This window comes from Alligator mississippiensis, chromosome 5, assembly GCF_030867095.1.
Source record: "Alligator mississippiensis isolate rAllMis1 chromosome 5, rAllMis1, whole genome shotgun sequence".
In the NCBI taxonomy this organism is placed as follows: domain Eukaryota; kingdom Metazoa; phylum Chordata; order Crocodylia; family Alligatoridae; genus Alligator; species Alligator mississippiensis.
This window is the reverse complement of record NC_081828.1, coordinates 80,021,604-80,039,556: the sequence shown is the minus strand read 5'-3', so window position 1 is coordinate 80,039,556 and position 17,953 is coordinate 80,021,604. Positions and strand designations below refer to the sequence as shown.

The following is a 17,953-nucleotide window of genomic DNA, read 5'->3' as shown; positions in this document are numbered from 1 at the left end:
CCCAGACTTTTCCCCCTAGATCTAACTAAAGCTCTAGCTCTCCCTGACCTTGGGGGTCATTAAGAGAAGGCTGAATAGGCATCTGGCTGGGGTCATCTGACCCCAGTGCTCTTTCCTGCCCAGGCAGGGGGTCGGATTCGACAATCTGTTGAGGTCCCTTCTGACCCTAGCTTCTATGAATCTATAAGGTATGTTCTGGGCATGTCTATAAAAGACACTGACTGCAAGGTAGCCTGATATTACTGTGCGGTAGCGTCATGTGGTAAAAACTGTTGAGATGCTACTGTGCAGTAGTATTAGGATACTGTGTAGCAGCATCACTTAAGAGGTGTTTGCCGGTGCTACTGCACAGTAATTCCGTTTATTGTGCATTTATTTAGCACTTGGTTTAAAAAAAGACTAAATAAATGCACAGTAACCACTGCACAGTAGCATCTCATGTATACGTGCCCTCTGTAGTTGGAATCTTCTAATTAAATGTCACCTAGGTCAGCGTTTCTCAACCTGTGGCTCGCAGCTGAAAAGTGAGTTGCAAGAATATATGAAAAGGTCATGAACAATCTTTAAAAATGGATCAACAAACTTTTAAAAATGGATTTTCCTTTAAAGGTGAAAAATGTGGGAAACAGCAGGCTGTTAGAGTTCCAGCTTGCAAGGGGCTGCTTAGGGCCTCCCCATGCTCCATACCCCTCCCCTACCCCACACACCCACCCCCTGCCCCACACACTGGAGGGGCTGGGACCTGGGGGTGAGGAGCAGTGAGTCAGAAGTGAGAGGCACTGGGTCGGGACTGGCCAATGTTTATAAATGGGTCCTGGTCCAAAAAAGTTTGAGAACCACTGACTTAGGTAATGGTGGCATCCAAGGCAATCCACTTTGGAATCAACAAAGAATTGCAAACGGGATCATTAAGAGATATGTCAAAGTTTCAGCACTACATATCCATTGACAGTAGTGAATTTTTATATAGCAAAAAACAAAGCAATATTTGAAACAATATTTACAGAGGCAAAGGGCAATTTGGCATTAAAGTATTGTATGCTCTGATAATAAAAGAATACCATGAGTATTGTCTGAAAGCTGATTTAGCTCCTTTGCTAGCTCCTGTTAGATCTCATCTGTTCCTTTATTTATAGCCAGTTTAGCATATGTAAAACATACAAGGTTTACACTGTGAGGGTGTTTGTAAGGAATCATTATAAATTACCTAGGTCTGGAATGCACATAACAACATTCCGTGCAGGTGCATGCCATGCACTTATACTTTACCCTTGTGGTAGTATTTGTTTAAAAACCAAATTGGATGCTTAGAACGTGTGCATAAATTTAATTTTTCATGTTCTGAAAATAAAACACAGCTTGAATCTTAGGATAATATAGCTGATTTGCCATCAAAAGACTGCCAAAAGTATACTGGCACAAAAGATTTAGTGGTTTTTAGCATTAAAGTGACCTGAATGTTTTGGTTGGTTATACCAAAATCACTAGTCCCATCTGCCTCTATATCACAACAGCCTTTTTTTTTTGTCTATTGACTTCTTCTTCCTTTACCCCTGCTCACACAGTGAATGTATGTAGTGAAATAGATGGACGAAAATAACGATTATGCTATCACACTAATCCTGATTGTTCTATTTCTTTTCATGCTTTCAGGATATATCTTTAATGCATTTCATCCTGATGACAGGTGCTCTGGTCCAGTTCTGGGTGTTAACTACCACACTGTAAAGTATCACACACATGTCTGTCTCCAGTGGTGCTTCTCTCTCCTATGTGAACTAGTGTTGCTTTTCTGGAATAGGCTATAGCTATACGTGCTGTAATGAACTCTAGAACTCTTTTTCTGTGAATTATGGACAAACATATCTGTCCTTTTGGGCACATGGAAGGTCCTGTAGAACTAACAGTATTCAGTTGATATATCCTCCATGTTTCTGGCAAAATAGGTAGGTGACTATTCTTCATGAAAGTGGAACTGGGCCATGAAACCATTACTTCAGTTGGGCCATGGTTGCAACCATCCAGGTAAGCAGGCAGCATGTGGAGACAGGGAGGGATTAAGGATTACATCCAAATAACTGGAACTAAATCTGCAGTGAAGACACTGCCTCTTGGCTGAGAGTATTTTCTAGGCTCTGGCACTTCCTAATTTTTTTCTCCTAGCTTATCCTTTTTGCTCCCATTTTAAGCTTCTGCATTGCCTGCTTTTCACTATGGGAAGAAAAGTGACCTTTGTTTCCCACAGTCTTATGTATTTATCATCCTCTGCCCCAATGAGAAAGCCAAGTTTAATAAAACAAGCCCTTTTCTCTTTTTAAGAGTTAAGATCATTGAGAACTTGAAAATTGGGATTTTGGTCAGTTCTTACCAATGTGCATACATTTTTCTCTTAGAACCCTTTTCTCCATCCTGTCTCCATTGTAAAAGGGAATTCCTTTACTTTGACTTCAAGGTATACATATCCCGGAAGGTATACATTTGTGTGAAGCAAAGGTGATGATCTGCTTTCATTTTCTGTATACGGGGTCTTAACATTTGTACAGCACCATGCATTTTGATAAATCAGAACTGAAATGGGTCTGTGGTAGGGGAAAGCAGTGCAAAGCAAAACTCCATCTCAGCTTAGGAGGGTAAGTGCAGATTACTGTAATCAACAGTCCTGGAAGACAGAACGGACAGTTACTCAAATGGATGCGTAGCCAGAATGCTGGGGCAAACAACTAAAGCATCTATGATGATATATGGTGATAATCAAGTGCCAGGACTTTGGTTTAGAAAGATATGTTTGCTTGCAGAAATACTCCTTGGATCAGTTGAGAGGGGAAAGAACCTCTTCCCAAATTATAAAGAGTCTTGCATCAACCTGTTTTCCTTCTGTCGCTTTAGTCTAAAAAGTCACCCAGTACAATCTAACCTATCCCATTCAAATTAGCACTTAATTTTGCCAGTCATGAATCAGTGACAACCCACATGATGCATGTGATTTGTGAAGCTTTGCTTGCTAATGGACTGCCATCAGCAGAAAAGAGTAAATATATATTTTAGTAAACAAAATTAAAAGTTTATTTGTAAGATTCCAAAGAGACCTATATGGCTGCATTCGGGGCATCTGTACATGGAGACAGCTGTACATTATTCAAAATGATTATGCCTTGTTACTCTATAATATACAAACAGTACACAAACAAGTATTCTTCAAAGGTGTCAAAAGCTTATGTCCACATTGAAAACAATGTCTTGGGTAAGTCTGACATTGTTTTTTGAATGCTCTAACTAAAATAACCCTTCACTGTTTAAAGTTAAATATGAAATTGTAATGCTTTTTACTTGAAAAATGGCTGTCAGGAAAAGTGACATATTTACTTTCTGATATCAGAATTCAGCAGCTAGCAAGTGAGATCAAATAATCTGATTTTATTAGGAAAAAACAAGAACAAAAACTTCAGAAAAACTATGAATTAGATTCGCAAAAACACATTAGGCCTGATTCATTTATATTGCTGAAAACAGTTAGCTGTTACATAAAAAAACAAAAATCAGACAAGACTGTTTAGCCTTGGTATGACAAGTTGAGCTGCCACTAGATTTACTGATGGAAAAATATCTTGACTGATATAAAACAGTTTTTAAAGCAGCTACTGATTTTTTTTCTTTTTAGATCTCCCTCCTTCTTCCTTTTACAAATAAAGCAAAATGCAGTGGAGACAATTCCACTCAATAATAGTCACATCCAGGGTTAATTTTTGCCAACATATATTCTGACAGAAGTCTGTTTTTATTTGAATTTCCAACATCATTTCATGATACATCTTTCCTCCTTCAGTCAAACCCATGAAAGGTGAAGGTGAGCAAATCCTCTTACAAAATTTTGGATTGAAAAATACAAAGAAGAAAAGAAAACACCCCTTTGCATGCACACACACGCATGCAACTACAAACTTTTCAATTGGTTAGAAGCCCATGAAAATGAGGTGGTCTAAAATGTACCAGAGCTTGAAATGCATCCTGGGCATAGCTATGTAGTTACGTGCAGAGCTCATGAAGTACCACTTTATTTTTAGGTTTTCTCTATTTTAGGGTGTTGCAATAAAAGTTCACTGTGCAATCACCAAGAGATGTTTTGGGCTAGGTACCAACATGACAGAACAGCATCCTGACATGGGGATAGATTTTCTCCTGCAGCTGTCAGGGAGATGGACATGGATTACTGATGCTGAGAGCTGGTCAGTGCCTTCATCAGTGACAGCTACAGAAGCCAGGCTTATTATGATGTCTAAGAAATGCCACAACAATGGAAGATTGTCTTCCACCATGCTGTCTTTCTCTCCTTGCCCGCTGTAACTCCCTTAGCCAGCTTTTATGCAGCATAAAATAAAATGCAAGTCATGGACAATACTGACTTTTGAGGCTGACACAAAAAGGCTATAGGGAAAAGGTTTGACCATGCTGTTTAACATAGAAAAAATAGCAAAGTTACTGACCTGTCATACATAGGCTAAGGACCACTGTACATGAACTCTTTGTAAACTTTCACCTCTTGTTACAAGTGCTCGTCCCAAGCAGCAAAACTGAAAGAGCATGCTGTAAACAGTTTTTGCTTCCTTAGCAGCTCAGAAGTTTCTCTTCCCTTTAAACCATGTTTGATGTCCCAGCTGACAATCTGTGCAACTGTACCTAGTGTCCAAGTACATATTAATGCTATCTTCGAATTTATATTACAATTAGTTTTATAAAATCCCTTAGATACATACTCCTAAATTAACTTGGCCACTGGCATTTTGGGTCCGTATTTCAAAGGAGAAATGCTTATTTTGCACGCACTCTTTGCTGTTGGTAGCCTGGTTACTGGACTGAAAGGGCTCAACCAGAACTGGTCTCAACCTGCAACCTGTCATTATGCACAACCATGTTTCTGTAAACCAAACCAAGTCAAAACAAAATGTTCTGGGGAAACCTCTATTGAAGAATGTTTTTAAAACCAGTACATAAATTCGGGGAAAAAATTAAAAGGGAAGCTACCGCAGTCTGTAATGATACAGTTGTAAATGCTTGCTTTACACTATTAAATGCACTCATGGGTGTCACCTCTTATAAATCTTTTACAACAAACTTCCTTGTATTGTCACTAGCACCTGTTGTTGTCTATGTTGCTATGAGGAAATTTATCCATTATTTTTTTTAGCTGATTGTAGCTCCAGTGTAGCTGTTCGACTTCAGACTTGTGTTGTATACGTGTCTCTGCCAATTCTTGTAGGAGATGTTCATTAGTAGAAACCAAAGTTCTGCAAAAAAGCAATCCAAAGAACTAATTTTGCATATTATTTCAACAGCTTTAATACAGTGTTTTTATTTCTTCTCACATTTTCTCTCCAGTACTTTTTTTGTCCTTGCCTTATCAAACAAACTATTATAAACCAACCTCTTTGCTTTGAATGAGTAAAAGAAGGCAGATGTCAAAGACAAACAGAAGTATTTTATAACAAATATTACTTACTGGAAAGCTTTTTCCTGTTACCACATTAGTACATTTCAAGTACAAGTGGTCTCCCCACAAAACCACTGTACCTCATTGAACAACATCCTTAGATAGTGTATAAATGATGTTAGACATTAGTTTTTAGCTACTGAAACCACAAGACGGGCTTCTTACAGATGTAAAAAAACAAAAACCCAGTACTTTACTTTAAATATCACACACTCCCACACCAAGCCCAGCACATGCCCAGAAGAGGCATCACGTTAGTTGGACCTGGCTTGCCCAACGTCTGTATAGATCAGGCGCTTCAGCATGTCTTTTTTGGCACTTTTATCTAATAGCTAATTGAAAGCGCCAAAAAGCCCTGCTGAAGTGCCCCGTCTATACAGATGCTGCAGAGCTGGGTCAAATTAATGCGCTGCTTCCTCTGGTAAAGCATGGGGTTTTTTCACCCCATTCATCTGTCAACAGCCATAGTTATCTGTTGTGTTGATTTTGAGATCCTCATATAATGAATTGCTATCATATGGATGTATTGCATGTATCATGTCATCTTGTTGTTGTTTTGTAGCCCTTCTTCCTTTTAGAGGTATCATGGTACCTTGTAGAGAGGCACAAAAGCAAGGTTTTCACTCTTCCAAACCAAAGCTGGGCTTTTTTTTCAGATAAATAATCCAATCTACCCTATCCAATCCTGACTGAGGTTTTCGCCCCTAATTTTGGCCCATTGCCAGACTTAGTTAAAAGGAGAATACGTATAGCAGTCTTTACTTGAAGTGTTCTGAGTGAGAAATAGCTGTCTCAGGGATTTACTGACACTGATCCTAAGAATTATAAGTCATGCAGAAAAATAAAGTTTGCAATTTGGCAAAAGTTTTTTTTCTAGACTTATCACAGTGCTCTAAAAATGAGGCACAGATCTCACCTCAAATAGAGTATAAGACTGCAGTTTACTGAAGCACAAAACACAATAAAGAAGTTTAATTTGTCCTTCTTATGTGCAAACAGATAAATAATGATATAAATGATGGAAACACAAATTTCCTTCTAGTAGGCTGAATACATTTTAATAAGATCATACAAAACTGTTGAATATACAAAATGTTGCCAAGAAAACTTCTCAGGTGGGCTCTAGGAAAGGTAACAACTCTATATGCGGACTGGAAGAACAGGTTAGGCCCAGATACGACCTCCTTTCTGATGCTCTGGTTTCTATTTTGCTCTGGAGTCAGTGAAACTTTTTTCTGTTGTTTCTCCAGTAGTTCAGAATGAAAGGAACTTTTGTCTCATGACAGCTTCTTTGCACATCATTGGAGGAAGAAGCAAATACCTTGGCTTCTCTGTTGTAAAACTTCCTATTGTGAAGATGAAATCCTTTCCTGATAAGTTTGAGACTCGTAAGTTTAGCTTTGACAACTGCTGACTGGTACTGCACTAGCTCTTGGCCACTGACTTTGTTGCACTAGCTCTCACCAATGAGCCTCCCGGAGTCATGATCCATCTGGCATGAATACAGTAGTCAGATATATTGTCTTTAATATTAGCTTGTATGCAAAATGATTCTGAGAGATGGCCTATTTTAGATTGCTGTACTAGAACATTGACATTCCAGCAAACCATCATTACCAGAGATGGCTCAGTTGGCTGGCTAAGAATTTTCAAATCCATTTGAAGGTGCAATGTGGATGGGAGCCAGGGTTTCTAGTTTCATGGGCATGGTGAAGTTGCTTGGCACCATAATAGATGTAGACTGAGGTTAGTCAGTGAGATACTGGTGCCATGTCAGGAGGCAGGGACAGTGCCCAAGCCTGAGACTCATCACACCCAGGAGTAGCCAAGACTGAGGATCTCTGTGCTGGAGTGAAAGTTGACACAAGAACCATTAGACTAGTCTCTGTGCAGAACAGACTGAGGAATGCTTTCAGCATTTACTCCAGGCCTCGTCCTTGTCTCTTGCTGTCCGATTCCCCCACTACTTGCCCTTCCTTGCCCCTCCCTTTCGACCTCGAGTTGCAAGTCCACAGCTGAGACCAACTGCAGACTCATCATGATCTGAGAAGGCAAGGTTTCAAACTAAGTGCAATGCTCTCTGAAAAGTGTCTCTTTTGGCAGCAGGATTTTAGGACTGCCCTGATATGTGGGCAAGAGGAGCACAGGCCAGGAAGGAGAAACAGCCTATTAGAGGTAAGGCGGGAACCAGTGCATGAAAGCAGAAAGGGGTTGGGATTAGAACTGGGAAGAATTCCAGCTGCTTCATACAGGTTCCTGGGCTGGAAGAGTGGGTGGGACTGAATTCTCTGACCAGCCCCAGTGGATAGGTTAGTGTTCCCTGTGAAGACAAAGAACCTCCAGAACCTAAGCGATCTGATACTTGGATAGGACACAAACCTTCTATCTTGCTGGACTTCAGAGATTACAGGAAACCCTTGCTATTTGTGGGTTTGGCATTCGCGGTTTCAAATATTTGTGATGCGCCGAATATTCCCTGCGCACAGCGAATATTCACCTTGTTACAGCACAAATGCCGAACCCACATCTTAAATACACTTATAGGAAACCCTCGGTAGCTCCGTGCTTGCTGCTACCGGGCTCCCGCTGCTGGACTCCCGCCATCGCCAGCGCAGCTGTGCCCCACCCCTGCTGCTGGGTGCATGTGCTATTCATGAACGCAGACAGCATTCATCAATGCAGTGCCATATTCGCGGGTTTCGCCATTCACGGGAATCTCCAGAACATATCCCCCATGAATGGCGAGGGTCTCCTGTAATAATAAGGGTTCTGAGGGGCGACACCGAGCAGAGAACACTGGCTAGTGCCCACTGTCCCTGGAATGTAACCAAGGAACAGGTGGACACTGCAAAGTGAAACTAACTCCAACCCCCCTCTTTACTTCATTCCTGGCTGGCAATCAAGTTACTCAAGCCCCAGTCTTAAATGGTCAGTACCTTAGCTAATGAACTGCAATATAACCTGAGTTGGACATAACAGATTCAGTGGAGTGTATGCCATTAGTATACAAATGAAGATGTACCCCACTGCACCCCATTAAACTTCCCAGCAGTTTCACAGGTGTGTCAACAGCTTGTTACAATGCACTAACAGAAGCAAAGCAACTCTCACCATTTACTCTGAACTTTATGAGAATGCAGTCATGACAACATGCAGCAGAGGTGAGAGCTGGGTTTAGGGGCATGCTTTGAAGCACTCCTGGGTCTGATTCAAAGCCAACTGAAGTCCGTATTAAGACCTCCATTGACTATAGGGAGCTTTGGAAAGGAGCATTTGTGCAAATAAAAAGCAGTCTACATGTACAACAATGCACTTCAGTTAATGTGCATTAAATCTAGAACCTCCATTGTGAGATACTAGGAAAATGTGCATTAGCCTGTGTTAATAAGCATTAACTAAAAAGCACAGTTTTTAGTGACGCTTAATGCGCATTAGTTTATTTTAATGCCCCATTAACTAAATAACACTGGACATTTATATACATACCTTTTCATCCTGCGATGTGCTGGAGATCCGCCACTTTGGAGCCGACTCAATCAAGTCTGCTCCACATGCAATCTGACATGCACTGTGCTGTGCCGTGTGCAGTTGTATAAGCGGCAAAATGTGCATCAGCGTGTAGAAAATGGCAGTGCACTTTTGAACTAAAGCACCTTCTATGCATTTTAGTTCAAAAGCACACTGCCATTTGCTCAGTGTTGACATGCATTTTGCTGCTTATACAACTGCAAGCAATGCAGTGCCGGGCGCTTTTCAAAGTGCCCAGTACTGCGATGCTTACATGTATAAAAATACCCACTTTTTTCAGTGCTGCGTTAATGTGCATTAAAATAGGTTAGTGTGCATTAAAGTGCATGTGTAGATGTGTGTATGCTGTTCCTGGTGGGTTTCAATGAGGTGTTTCCATTAGAGCCTTTTGGATTTCTGATGCACTGTCTGTTACTGGTTCAGCTCAGCCTCACGGCAATCAGTAATTGAAAGCTATTACCACTAGATGGACAGCCTATTATGCATGGAATTAACTGTTCAGCTCAAGTGACAAGACCTAAAAAAATTCTAATAATTCTCAGCACTTGCCTGCTTTTAGAAGAAAAGGCAAGTTTAAACGTGCATGGAGACTGATCTTCCTTATGGAAGTTTAAATAGGCAGTCATTTGGCTCAAACTTATTTATTCAGTTTATAAATTCAGCCACTCGGTGTCCTGGGAGCTATTATTAAACATTAGCAATGCACCATGGGTGGAAGCTTGCAATACCAGAATCTTAGGGTGCCTGTAGACATGCAAGGAGGCTGCTTTGACATGTTGTAATTACAGTGAGTCAGAGAAGACTCGATTAATCGAGTGTGCAGGAGCGTGCCAATCAGCATGCTCCAGAAGCCTCTACATCTCATGTATCAGTGTTCCCATACTTCAAAATGACGGAGGGGGTGCTTTTAACTAAAACTCGTTTAACAAGCTTTAGATAAAGCGCTCCCACCAACATTTTGAAGCACGGGGACACTGATACACGAGATGCTACAGATGTTTTAATTAGAGCGGCTCTGAGAGCTGCTTTAATTAAAGCGCTCCCCCCCCCCCCCCCCCCCAGCATGTGTAAAAACGCCCTTAGTATCTATTCTGCAAGGTAACAGAGTACTTCAGCTTCTATTTCCAAGAACCTGACATAAGCACTCTTATTTGCTAAGGAAAAGAATCAGTGCAAGTCACTGTGCTTTAAAATATTAACACTCAAGCAATGGTAAAATTAAAATATTTATGCTTTTTAAAAATATGTCTATATTCTCTTTTAACACCTCCACCTAGCCTGCAGAAAAAAGCAGTCTCCTCTCCAAAATGGAACAGGGGGTGCCCAAACTGTTGCTTAGCAACCCATTTGCTCAGACATTTCTTTCTCTTGCTTTCATCAGCAGAGCCAGCCTTAATTTCTTCTTTTTAGGTAGTGGCTCTAAGTAAAAGCAATGTTTGGCTTTCTTTTTCCAGGAGGTGTATATTCAGAGAAATCTGAAAAGCAGCAACGTCATTCCCCTTTACCTCTGTAAATCGCTTCAAGACAGGCCATTTGGAAAGTCAGTCCAGGAAGGTACTTCAGTTAGTGGCTGTTACACAGGCCCAAAGTCCTGCTATTCATAGGGGTTGAAATTCTACATTCTCTGGGCCCAATTCAGCCTAATGCTGCAGGGGCTACACTTGCATTAAAATATTGTGTTATGCTGGTGTTACACTGAGGAAACATGGAAAATTCAGGCCCTGTGTCTCTTTCTTCTTTCCTTCTCAATTTGTACCTGCTTGTTACCTCCCTGGATTGTGCAGCAGAAAGGATGTCACGCAGCTACCGTAAGGATGGTAAGTTATCCAAACTGCAACAGAGTGTGAACACGTTCAGTTTAAAGTTGGGGGAAAAGGGAAGCTAAATCTTGATGCCAGTTTACAGTGTCACAGAAAGGCAGGAGGATGGCTAAAAAGATCTGTTGCTAAGCAATGTCCTGAGTCCCTTTGCCACCTTACAAAGACTGTAGATCAATGGGCAAATGATCAGCTAAAAAAATTCCCATTACTGTTCATTAAAAAACAGACATGTAAAGATCTACTATTTATACATTGTAAATCTGATGAGTATTTTCCACTAGTAGTAAGCACTTAACTGAAAAACTGGTAAAATCTGTGACAGCACCTAGCTGAGTGGTCTCTGTTGGCCACTTAGCATCTTGCTTTCAGGAAAACCAGAACCTGCACAGAGTCCAGATTCTTGCTCTGCCTGGGAGTTTTCAGGACATTCACAATTACAGACCTACTATCTAGTACAGGAGTGGACAAAATATGGCCCATGGGCTGAATTCAGCCCACCAACTGATTGGTTCTAGCCCACGGGGGGCCACTTGCCAATTGATTAGATTTGGCACATGGCTGCCTCTGCAGCGCTGCGCCTAGGGCCAAATCCCACTGAGGGCAGCCCGTGTCGTGCTCCAGGCCACACCCTCCAGCCCAGCCATGGCCAGCGTGCACAACTTCTGGTGGGGCTGCTCTCGGTGTGGCTGCTGCTTGGCTCCCCTTGCCTCCTACAGCAGCTCCTCCTCTTGCTCCTGCTGTGCCACTCCAGGCTGGGAAGAAGCATCAACTGGACAGCTGCTGCCCCAGCACATGGGGCTCTGGATCCAGCTCCAGGCTGCCTTCTACCCACTCCACCTACCCAATGTGGGCAGTGAGTGAGTGGAAGGCAGCCAGGAACTTCAGCTGGGCAGCTCCTGCCTCAGCATGCAACTCCAGGCTGCCTTCCATCTACTTAGTTAAAATCAAGTGTAGGACTGAAGACTGCCCTTCACTGCAGAGATGGTACAATGGATGAGTTGGTTCATCTGAAGTCATACTTGTTAAGTTTGTAAAGTGCTTTGGGATCCTCCGGGATGAAAGATGTCATGTAAGTATATGATGTAATATATTTACAATATATGAATATAGTGTGATATATTATAAGAATTATGAGCATCTCATAAATTTGTTTTCCCCTGTTAAGGTAATGCCTTTGGGTCAGCACCCCAGCATCTTAGGGCTGTAAGATGACAACGTGAAGCATTATATTGGACAAAGTGGGGAAAAAAGGAGGATCAAGAAACAATATTTTAAGGTTTATATCCTGAGATGGGAAGCCGGATTTATGGAAGATCTCTGTTTTACAGATAAAGGCCACAGACAGATACTACATATGTACCATTAAATACACTCTTGTGCCACAGAAGTCAAGGGGACATTCATGCCCCCTGTAGCACAAAAATGAAGCAAATACTACAAAAATGTTCTTCCATGAAACAGGAACTTCTCTGTAACATTGTTTTGTAGCGCAAAATATAGCATCTGTTCATTGGGGGGGAAGGGTTCTGCCTGGACCCTAGGTCCCTGGAGACAGCTGGGGATGAGAGGAAGAAGGAGGGGGCAGGAGGCACATGCAGCAGAGCTTGCCCAGGCTGTGCGGGCTGCAGCTGCCCCTGCATGGGGCTGAGCCCTGCCCGGGGAAGCCCATGCTGTGTTCCAGCCCACACCCACTGGTCTGGCCCCAGCCAGTGCACACAGCTTCCACTGGGATTGTTCCTAGTGCAGCTGCTGGTTGGCTCCCCTCAGCTTCCCTTGCCTTCAACCATGGCTCCTCTTTCTGCTCCTGCTGTGCCACTCTGGGCTGGGAGGAAGCTTCAGCCGGGTGGCTCCTTTCCCAGCATGCACGGCTCTGGCTCCAGCTCCTGGCCGCCTTCCCACCCACTCTGCCCACCTGGCACAGGAGGCTGAGTGGGTGGAAGACAGCTGGGTGGCTCCTGCCCCAGTAGGTGAGGCTCTGGCTCCCAGCTGCCTTCTACCCACTCGGCAACTCACACCAGGTGGGTGGAGTGGGTGGAAGGTAGCTAGGAGCTAGAGCCAAGGCCCTGCACACTGAAGCTTCCTCCCAGCCTGGAGTGGCGCAGCAGCAGCAGGAGGAGGACCCACTGCTGGAGGCCAGCGGAACTGAGGGGAGCCAAGCAGTAGCTGCACCAGAAGCAGCCCCGCTGGAAGCTGTGAATGCTGGCCAGGCCTGGCCCAGGAAGAACAGGCTGGATTGCAGTGCAGGCTTCCTCAGGCGGGGCTTGGCCCCATGCAGAGCACCACAGGGGCAACCACAGACCGCACTGCCCAGGGATGCTCTATTGCATGTGCCCCCTGACCCTTCCTCCCTCCCTTCACCCCTGGCCAGCTCCTTGAGCCTACCACCCAGGCAGCAGCACCCCCCCACACACGTGCTCACACCTGCTGTACCCGTGCCCTCACACACCTCCCACTGGGCAGGGCCTGACCCACGATCCTGGCCTCACCTGTCCTTCTCAATCCTGAACACCACTCCCTGCCTGCCTGCAGCCCCATCCCACATAGGGAGTTTTGGTGAGTTGTTGCAGTGGGGGGTGGTTCTGACCCAGCCCTTAACAACTCATCAAAACTCCCTATAGAGCCCCCAGGCCCACATAATTGTCCACCCCTGATTAGTATCATCTCCTGAAGTTGGCTCAAATGCCCAGGGGCTAGTCTTGATTCCTAAGTTCCCTATGCCACATACACATACCCTTTCCTAGAATCCCATCAAAGGGATGAGACTTCTGATTTGAAGAACCACATGAAAAATGTAAGCAAATGGACCTAGTTAGGCTTTCCACAGAGTTTCTGAATCTGCAATTAATTTTTACTTAAAACATAAGATACAGGAGATACAGATACTTAAAAAACAACTTTCTGGATACAATATCAAACATCTAGCTTGCCCTCTCCCTTGAGGGTAAGAGAGCAGGGTTTGGTTAGTGTCAGGACCCCCAGGATTCAAACCTGGACCTTCTATACACACAGGTGGAAGCTCATGCACAGCACCACCAGAGAGCTAAATGCCTGTTCTTGCCTAGCCTGGGCCTTCTGCTGATGCATAATCCTCTGTATAGTTGAAGAGGGAATGGGGGACCAGTGGGACCTGGGCAGATCAATAGAAGTCATAAACCCTCGATTCAAGGACTACAAAACCCTCCCACTTTCTGCAGAGATTTGTGCCAACAATGGTATTGTTGTGCATGGCTGTCTTGGATGTTCCTGCTTAGGTTTTCCTGGCATCAGTTAATTGCTTCTCCTGACCATGACCTCATCTTGATCCTTAGCTTGGCATTCTGAAATGTAGACTGATATCTCACTTTCATATTAGCTTCCACTCCAGTATATCTGTGACTTAGCCTGAGGGACTAGACTGCCTGTCCCCTTTTCACCCCTAATGCTTATCTTCAGGTAGTCAGTTTATGATTTATCTTATCTGACTTTGATTGGTCCTACACCTAAGCCAGCCCCTTCACTTGCTACAAATCTCTTCCCCTTTGTTTTTCTTCTGAGAGGTAAAAATCAACCATCTCTCTCAGTCAAAACCATATCTTGAGCATATCCATTGTTGGCTAAAGCCCTGTCAGTAAAGCATTTTTTATTGTCCTCTAGGCTCATGGATATGTGACAGGGGCTTTGACAGGATGGTGAATGCATACTGACAGAGCCATTCAAACCACAACCCTTTCCATAGCAACAACTACGTGCTCATTTCACAATATCAACCAGAATTCTTAAGATATACACAAAGATTTCCCTAAAGACCATATCATAAGATAATTAATTTAAACTTTCAATATATGATGAAGAAGAGATCTAGGTTTCTTTCTGGCCAGGACTTACACTTTACCTGTGACTTTCCTGTAACATATCTATGAGCTGCTGAATCTTATCATGCTGTTGTAGACGCTCTTTTAGGATGACATTTTCATTTGTTAATTGTTGATTATGACTTTGCAGTTCTGAAAGAGAGATAATGCATCTTAAAAGGGCCATAATGTACCAATGCGCAGTTAAGCTAAATAGAAATAAGAAATAAATATTGTAAAATAGCAAAGGTGTCAAAGATAAGGCTTGCAGGCTAGATTGCAGTCATGCCATGCAATGCATGGGGCTCCTGGAGTGGCCAGGAATTCAGGGGTGGGTCTGCCACAGAAATCTAAGGTACAGAGTCCTTTTAGGGATGCATTTTGGTGGTGGCAGTATGAGTGATGAGTTCATTAGCTCCTGCAACTTCCCTGCTGCCAGAGGTGGGTCCAGATCTGGCATGAGAGGAGCCATACAGTTTGAATCTCGCGTGGAGGCCAACTGAGTTTGATATCCCAGCATAGAATAAATGACAGATTAATCATCTTTTGGATAAAACTGAACATTGAGATCTAGACCTTTTATACCAATTAAAGATCCCACAAGAGTCTTCAAAGGCCTCAATAATATCTAATATGACCAATGATAGTTTTTCCATTGATCTCACTTTCTACTCAGTTGCATATATTTTTCTTTTAAATGTACTCCTACACTTTCAACTGAAAAAGAAACTCTCCTGCTTTAACATTAACCAATTAACTTTCTCTTACAGCAGTGACAGGGCATTGGCAGTGCCTTCATCTCCCTTGCTTTTACCATGGTGTTTGTGTTTCTAGTTTCGTGCCTTCTACTTGTGTGTAAGGGTCTGAAGTGGTAATTTTGGGAAATCCTTGGGTAAACAGTCACCTGTGAACAAAGGGGACAGGATTCCATCACTGGAAGGTGGCTCCTTCTAGTCCTATGTCTTTATTTTAAAACTTTTGGTTAATACATCTTGGCCTTTTGACTAAGATCAAGTGTAGAAGACTGCCCTTAACTGCAGAGATATAGAACAATGGAGAGTTGGTTCATCTAAGTCAAGCTTGTTAAATTTGTAAAGTGCTTTGGGACCCTCCAGGTTGAAAGATGCCATGTAAGTATACGATGTAATATATTTACAATATATTAATATAGTGTGATATTTTATAAGTATTATGAACATCTCATAAATTTATTTTCCTCAGTTAAAGTAATGTCTTTGGGTCAGCACTCTAGCATCTTAGGGCTCCAAGATGACAAAGTGAAGCATTATATTGGGCAAAGTGGGGAAAAAAGAGGATCAAGAAACAATATTTTAAAGTTTATATCTTGAGATGAGGAACCTGATTTATGGAAGATCCTCTATTTTACAGATAAAGGCCACCCACAGATAATACATTTGTATCATTAAATACACTCTTGTGCCACTGAAGTCAAGAGAACATTCAGTCCCCCGTAGCACTGCAACAAATGGAGCAAATGCTACAAAAATGTTCCTCCATGAAACAGGAACTTCTCTGTAACATTGTTTTGTAGTAAAAAAGATAATGCCCATTCAGTGCACAACAGTGCTGGAGGGTCTATCCATCTCCCAGTATCCCACAGTATTCCCCTTGTCCCCCAAGTTGAGAAGGAAGGAGAGCAAGTAGACTGATACTGCATGCAGCCTGCATAGGCCCTCCTCTCTCTCCACCACTTTCAGACCCAGGCTGGTAGTAAGTGCAGGACCAGGCCTGAACTGGCCTGCAGCGAGCAGAGCTGTACTCACCTGAGACTGGGGGTTGCAGCTCTGCTCACTGTGGGCAAGCCCAGTCACACTCCCACACTCATTAGAGCTTAGTCTGAGGGGCTGCAGCTGTGTTCATCACACCTTGTGGGTGGTGGCAAGCTGTCAATGAGTGGGCTCACCAACAGGCTCCCCTCCTCTGGTGGATTGTGGGGGGAGCAGAGCCACAGGCCAGAGCAACCTTCTCTTCCCTCCTGGCTGGAGACTACACTGTTGAATGCCTTTGTGGCAACTTCAGACTGGAAAAGGGGGGTTCTGCAAGTCTGTCTGCCTCTCATATAGCTACATTTTTGTAGCACTTCAAAGCACTGGTGTGCCTGTGTTACAAAAATGTATGTCTATCCATGGCCCAATGCAGTCTGGCTGGTCTCAGACTGTAAACTTTTTGTGTTTTTAAGATAATGTCACCTACCAGAATTATACTAAATGAAGTACACTGAAAAGCCTTCTATATTAGCTCTCGTATTGTTTTGAGGAGGGAGATTAAACACATAACTTTCATGTAAGTAATGCTTTTATACTCCTTGGTGTTGAAACAAACAAAAGTAAAAGTATCCAGATGCAAAAGCAGGAGAAGCTTTTTGAAAAATACTGAGGTTCAATAAGGCAAAGCCTCATAGTAAAAAAGGACTCTGTTTACCATTTAAAGACCGGAAATGTAAGTAGAAAAAAAAATCTAAGAGGGACAATACACAGCATTTGATTTATTTAAAAATGGTTGGTGGACAGCTCTCATTGGTGACAATAAATGTTTTCTACGCTGAAATGAGCATTGGGAAACTTAGTGAACTTCAAGTGATGGAAAATGCATCTCATAACACTACACTGGACAAAACAATGGAAAATATACTGTAGACAACACTCCTGCCTGACCAGGAAGGAGGGGTTAGATGATTTAACAGGGCATCTATACCCGTTATTACTATGATCCTGATGCAGGCAAATACTACTGTCCTAACTCAGTGAGAATGCCTTTCTATGCAGAGGCTGATGTTTAATGGCATTGTTTATTTAAATATAAACTGCACAATGATTTATGCTGCATCTGCTATCTCTGCAGTTTGAGTTATTTTCTATAAACATTTATCCAAACAAATTCTGACTTTGATGATTACAGAAATAGAAAAGATCACCCATTCTTCTGCATTGAAAGTGTAAGAAAGAAGAGTGAAACTGGGTACTAGGGTACTGTGTTGATGTTGGTATATTCAGTGAGAGTAGAGTTCACATATGCAGAAGTTAGGCATGCTTACTTATCAGTGTATTCACTGAGGGGTATCTTGTTTCCCAGGGTCTGGTAGGGAGCAATGGTCATGTTACCTATTGAGGTGATTCCTACATAATTGCTGTTCTTTACCACAGTATGGTAAACTCTGGGATCTGATTTAGGAGGATGTAAACTGTTGAAACTTGCACATCAAGTCTTATTCTAGAACAGGCACTTGGCATTCCCTATCAGGAGACTCACAAAAAAAGTGCATACATGAA

General features: G+C 42.7%; 1 protein-coding gene across 3 annotated transcripts in view; it reads right to left on the bottom strand.

Annotated features, from left to right (window-relative positions):
- Positions 1-3,039: 3,039 nt before the first annotated feature.
- Positions 3,040-17,953, bottom strand: part of CEP72 (centrosomal protein 72) — a 49,603-nt gene continuing 34,689 nt past the window's right edge. For 2 of the 3 annotated variants that reach the window (XM_014602802.3, XM_014602810.3), the window contains 2 exons: positions 14,705-14,816; positions 3,040-5,282 (listed from right to left, as the gene is read on the bottom strand). In XM_014602802.3, coding sequence (XP_014458288.2) covers positions 5,126-5,282; positions 14,705-14,816 — 269 coding nt within the window. In that variant the 3' untranslated portion in view covers positions 3,040-5,125. Of the gene's footprint in view, positions 5,283-14,704; positions 14,817-17,953 lie in introns of those variants that run through there. The other variant, XM_019485502.2, reaches the window with a different exon arrangement.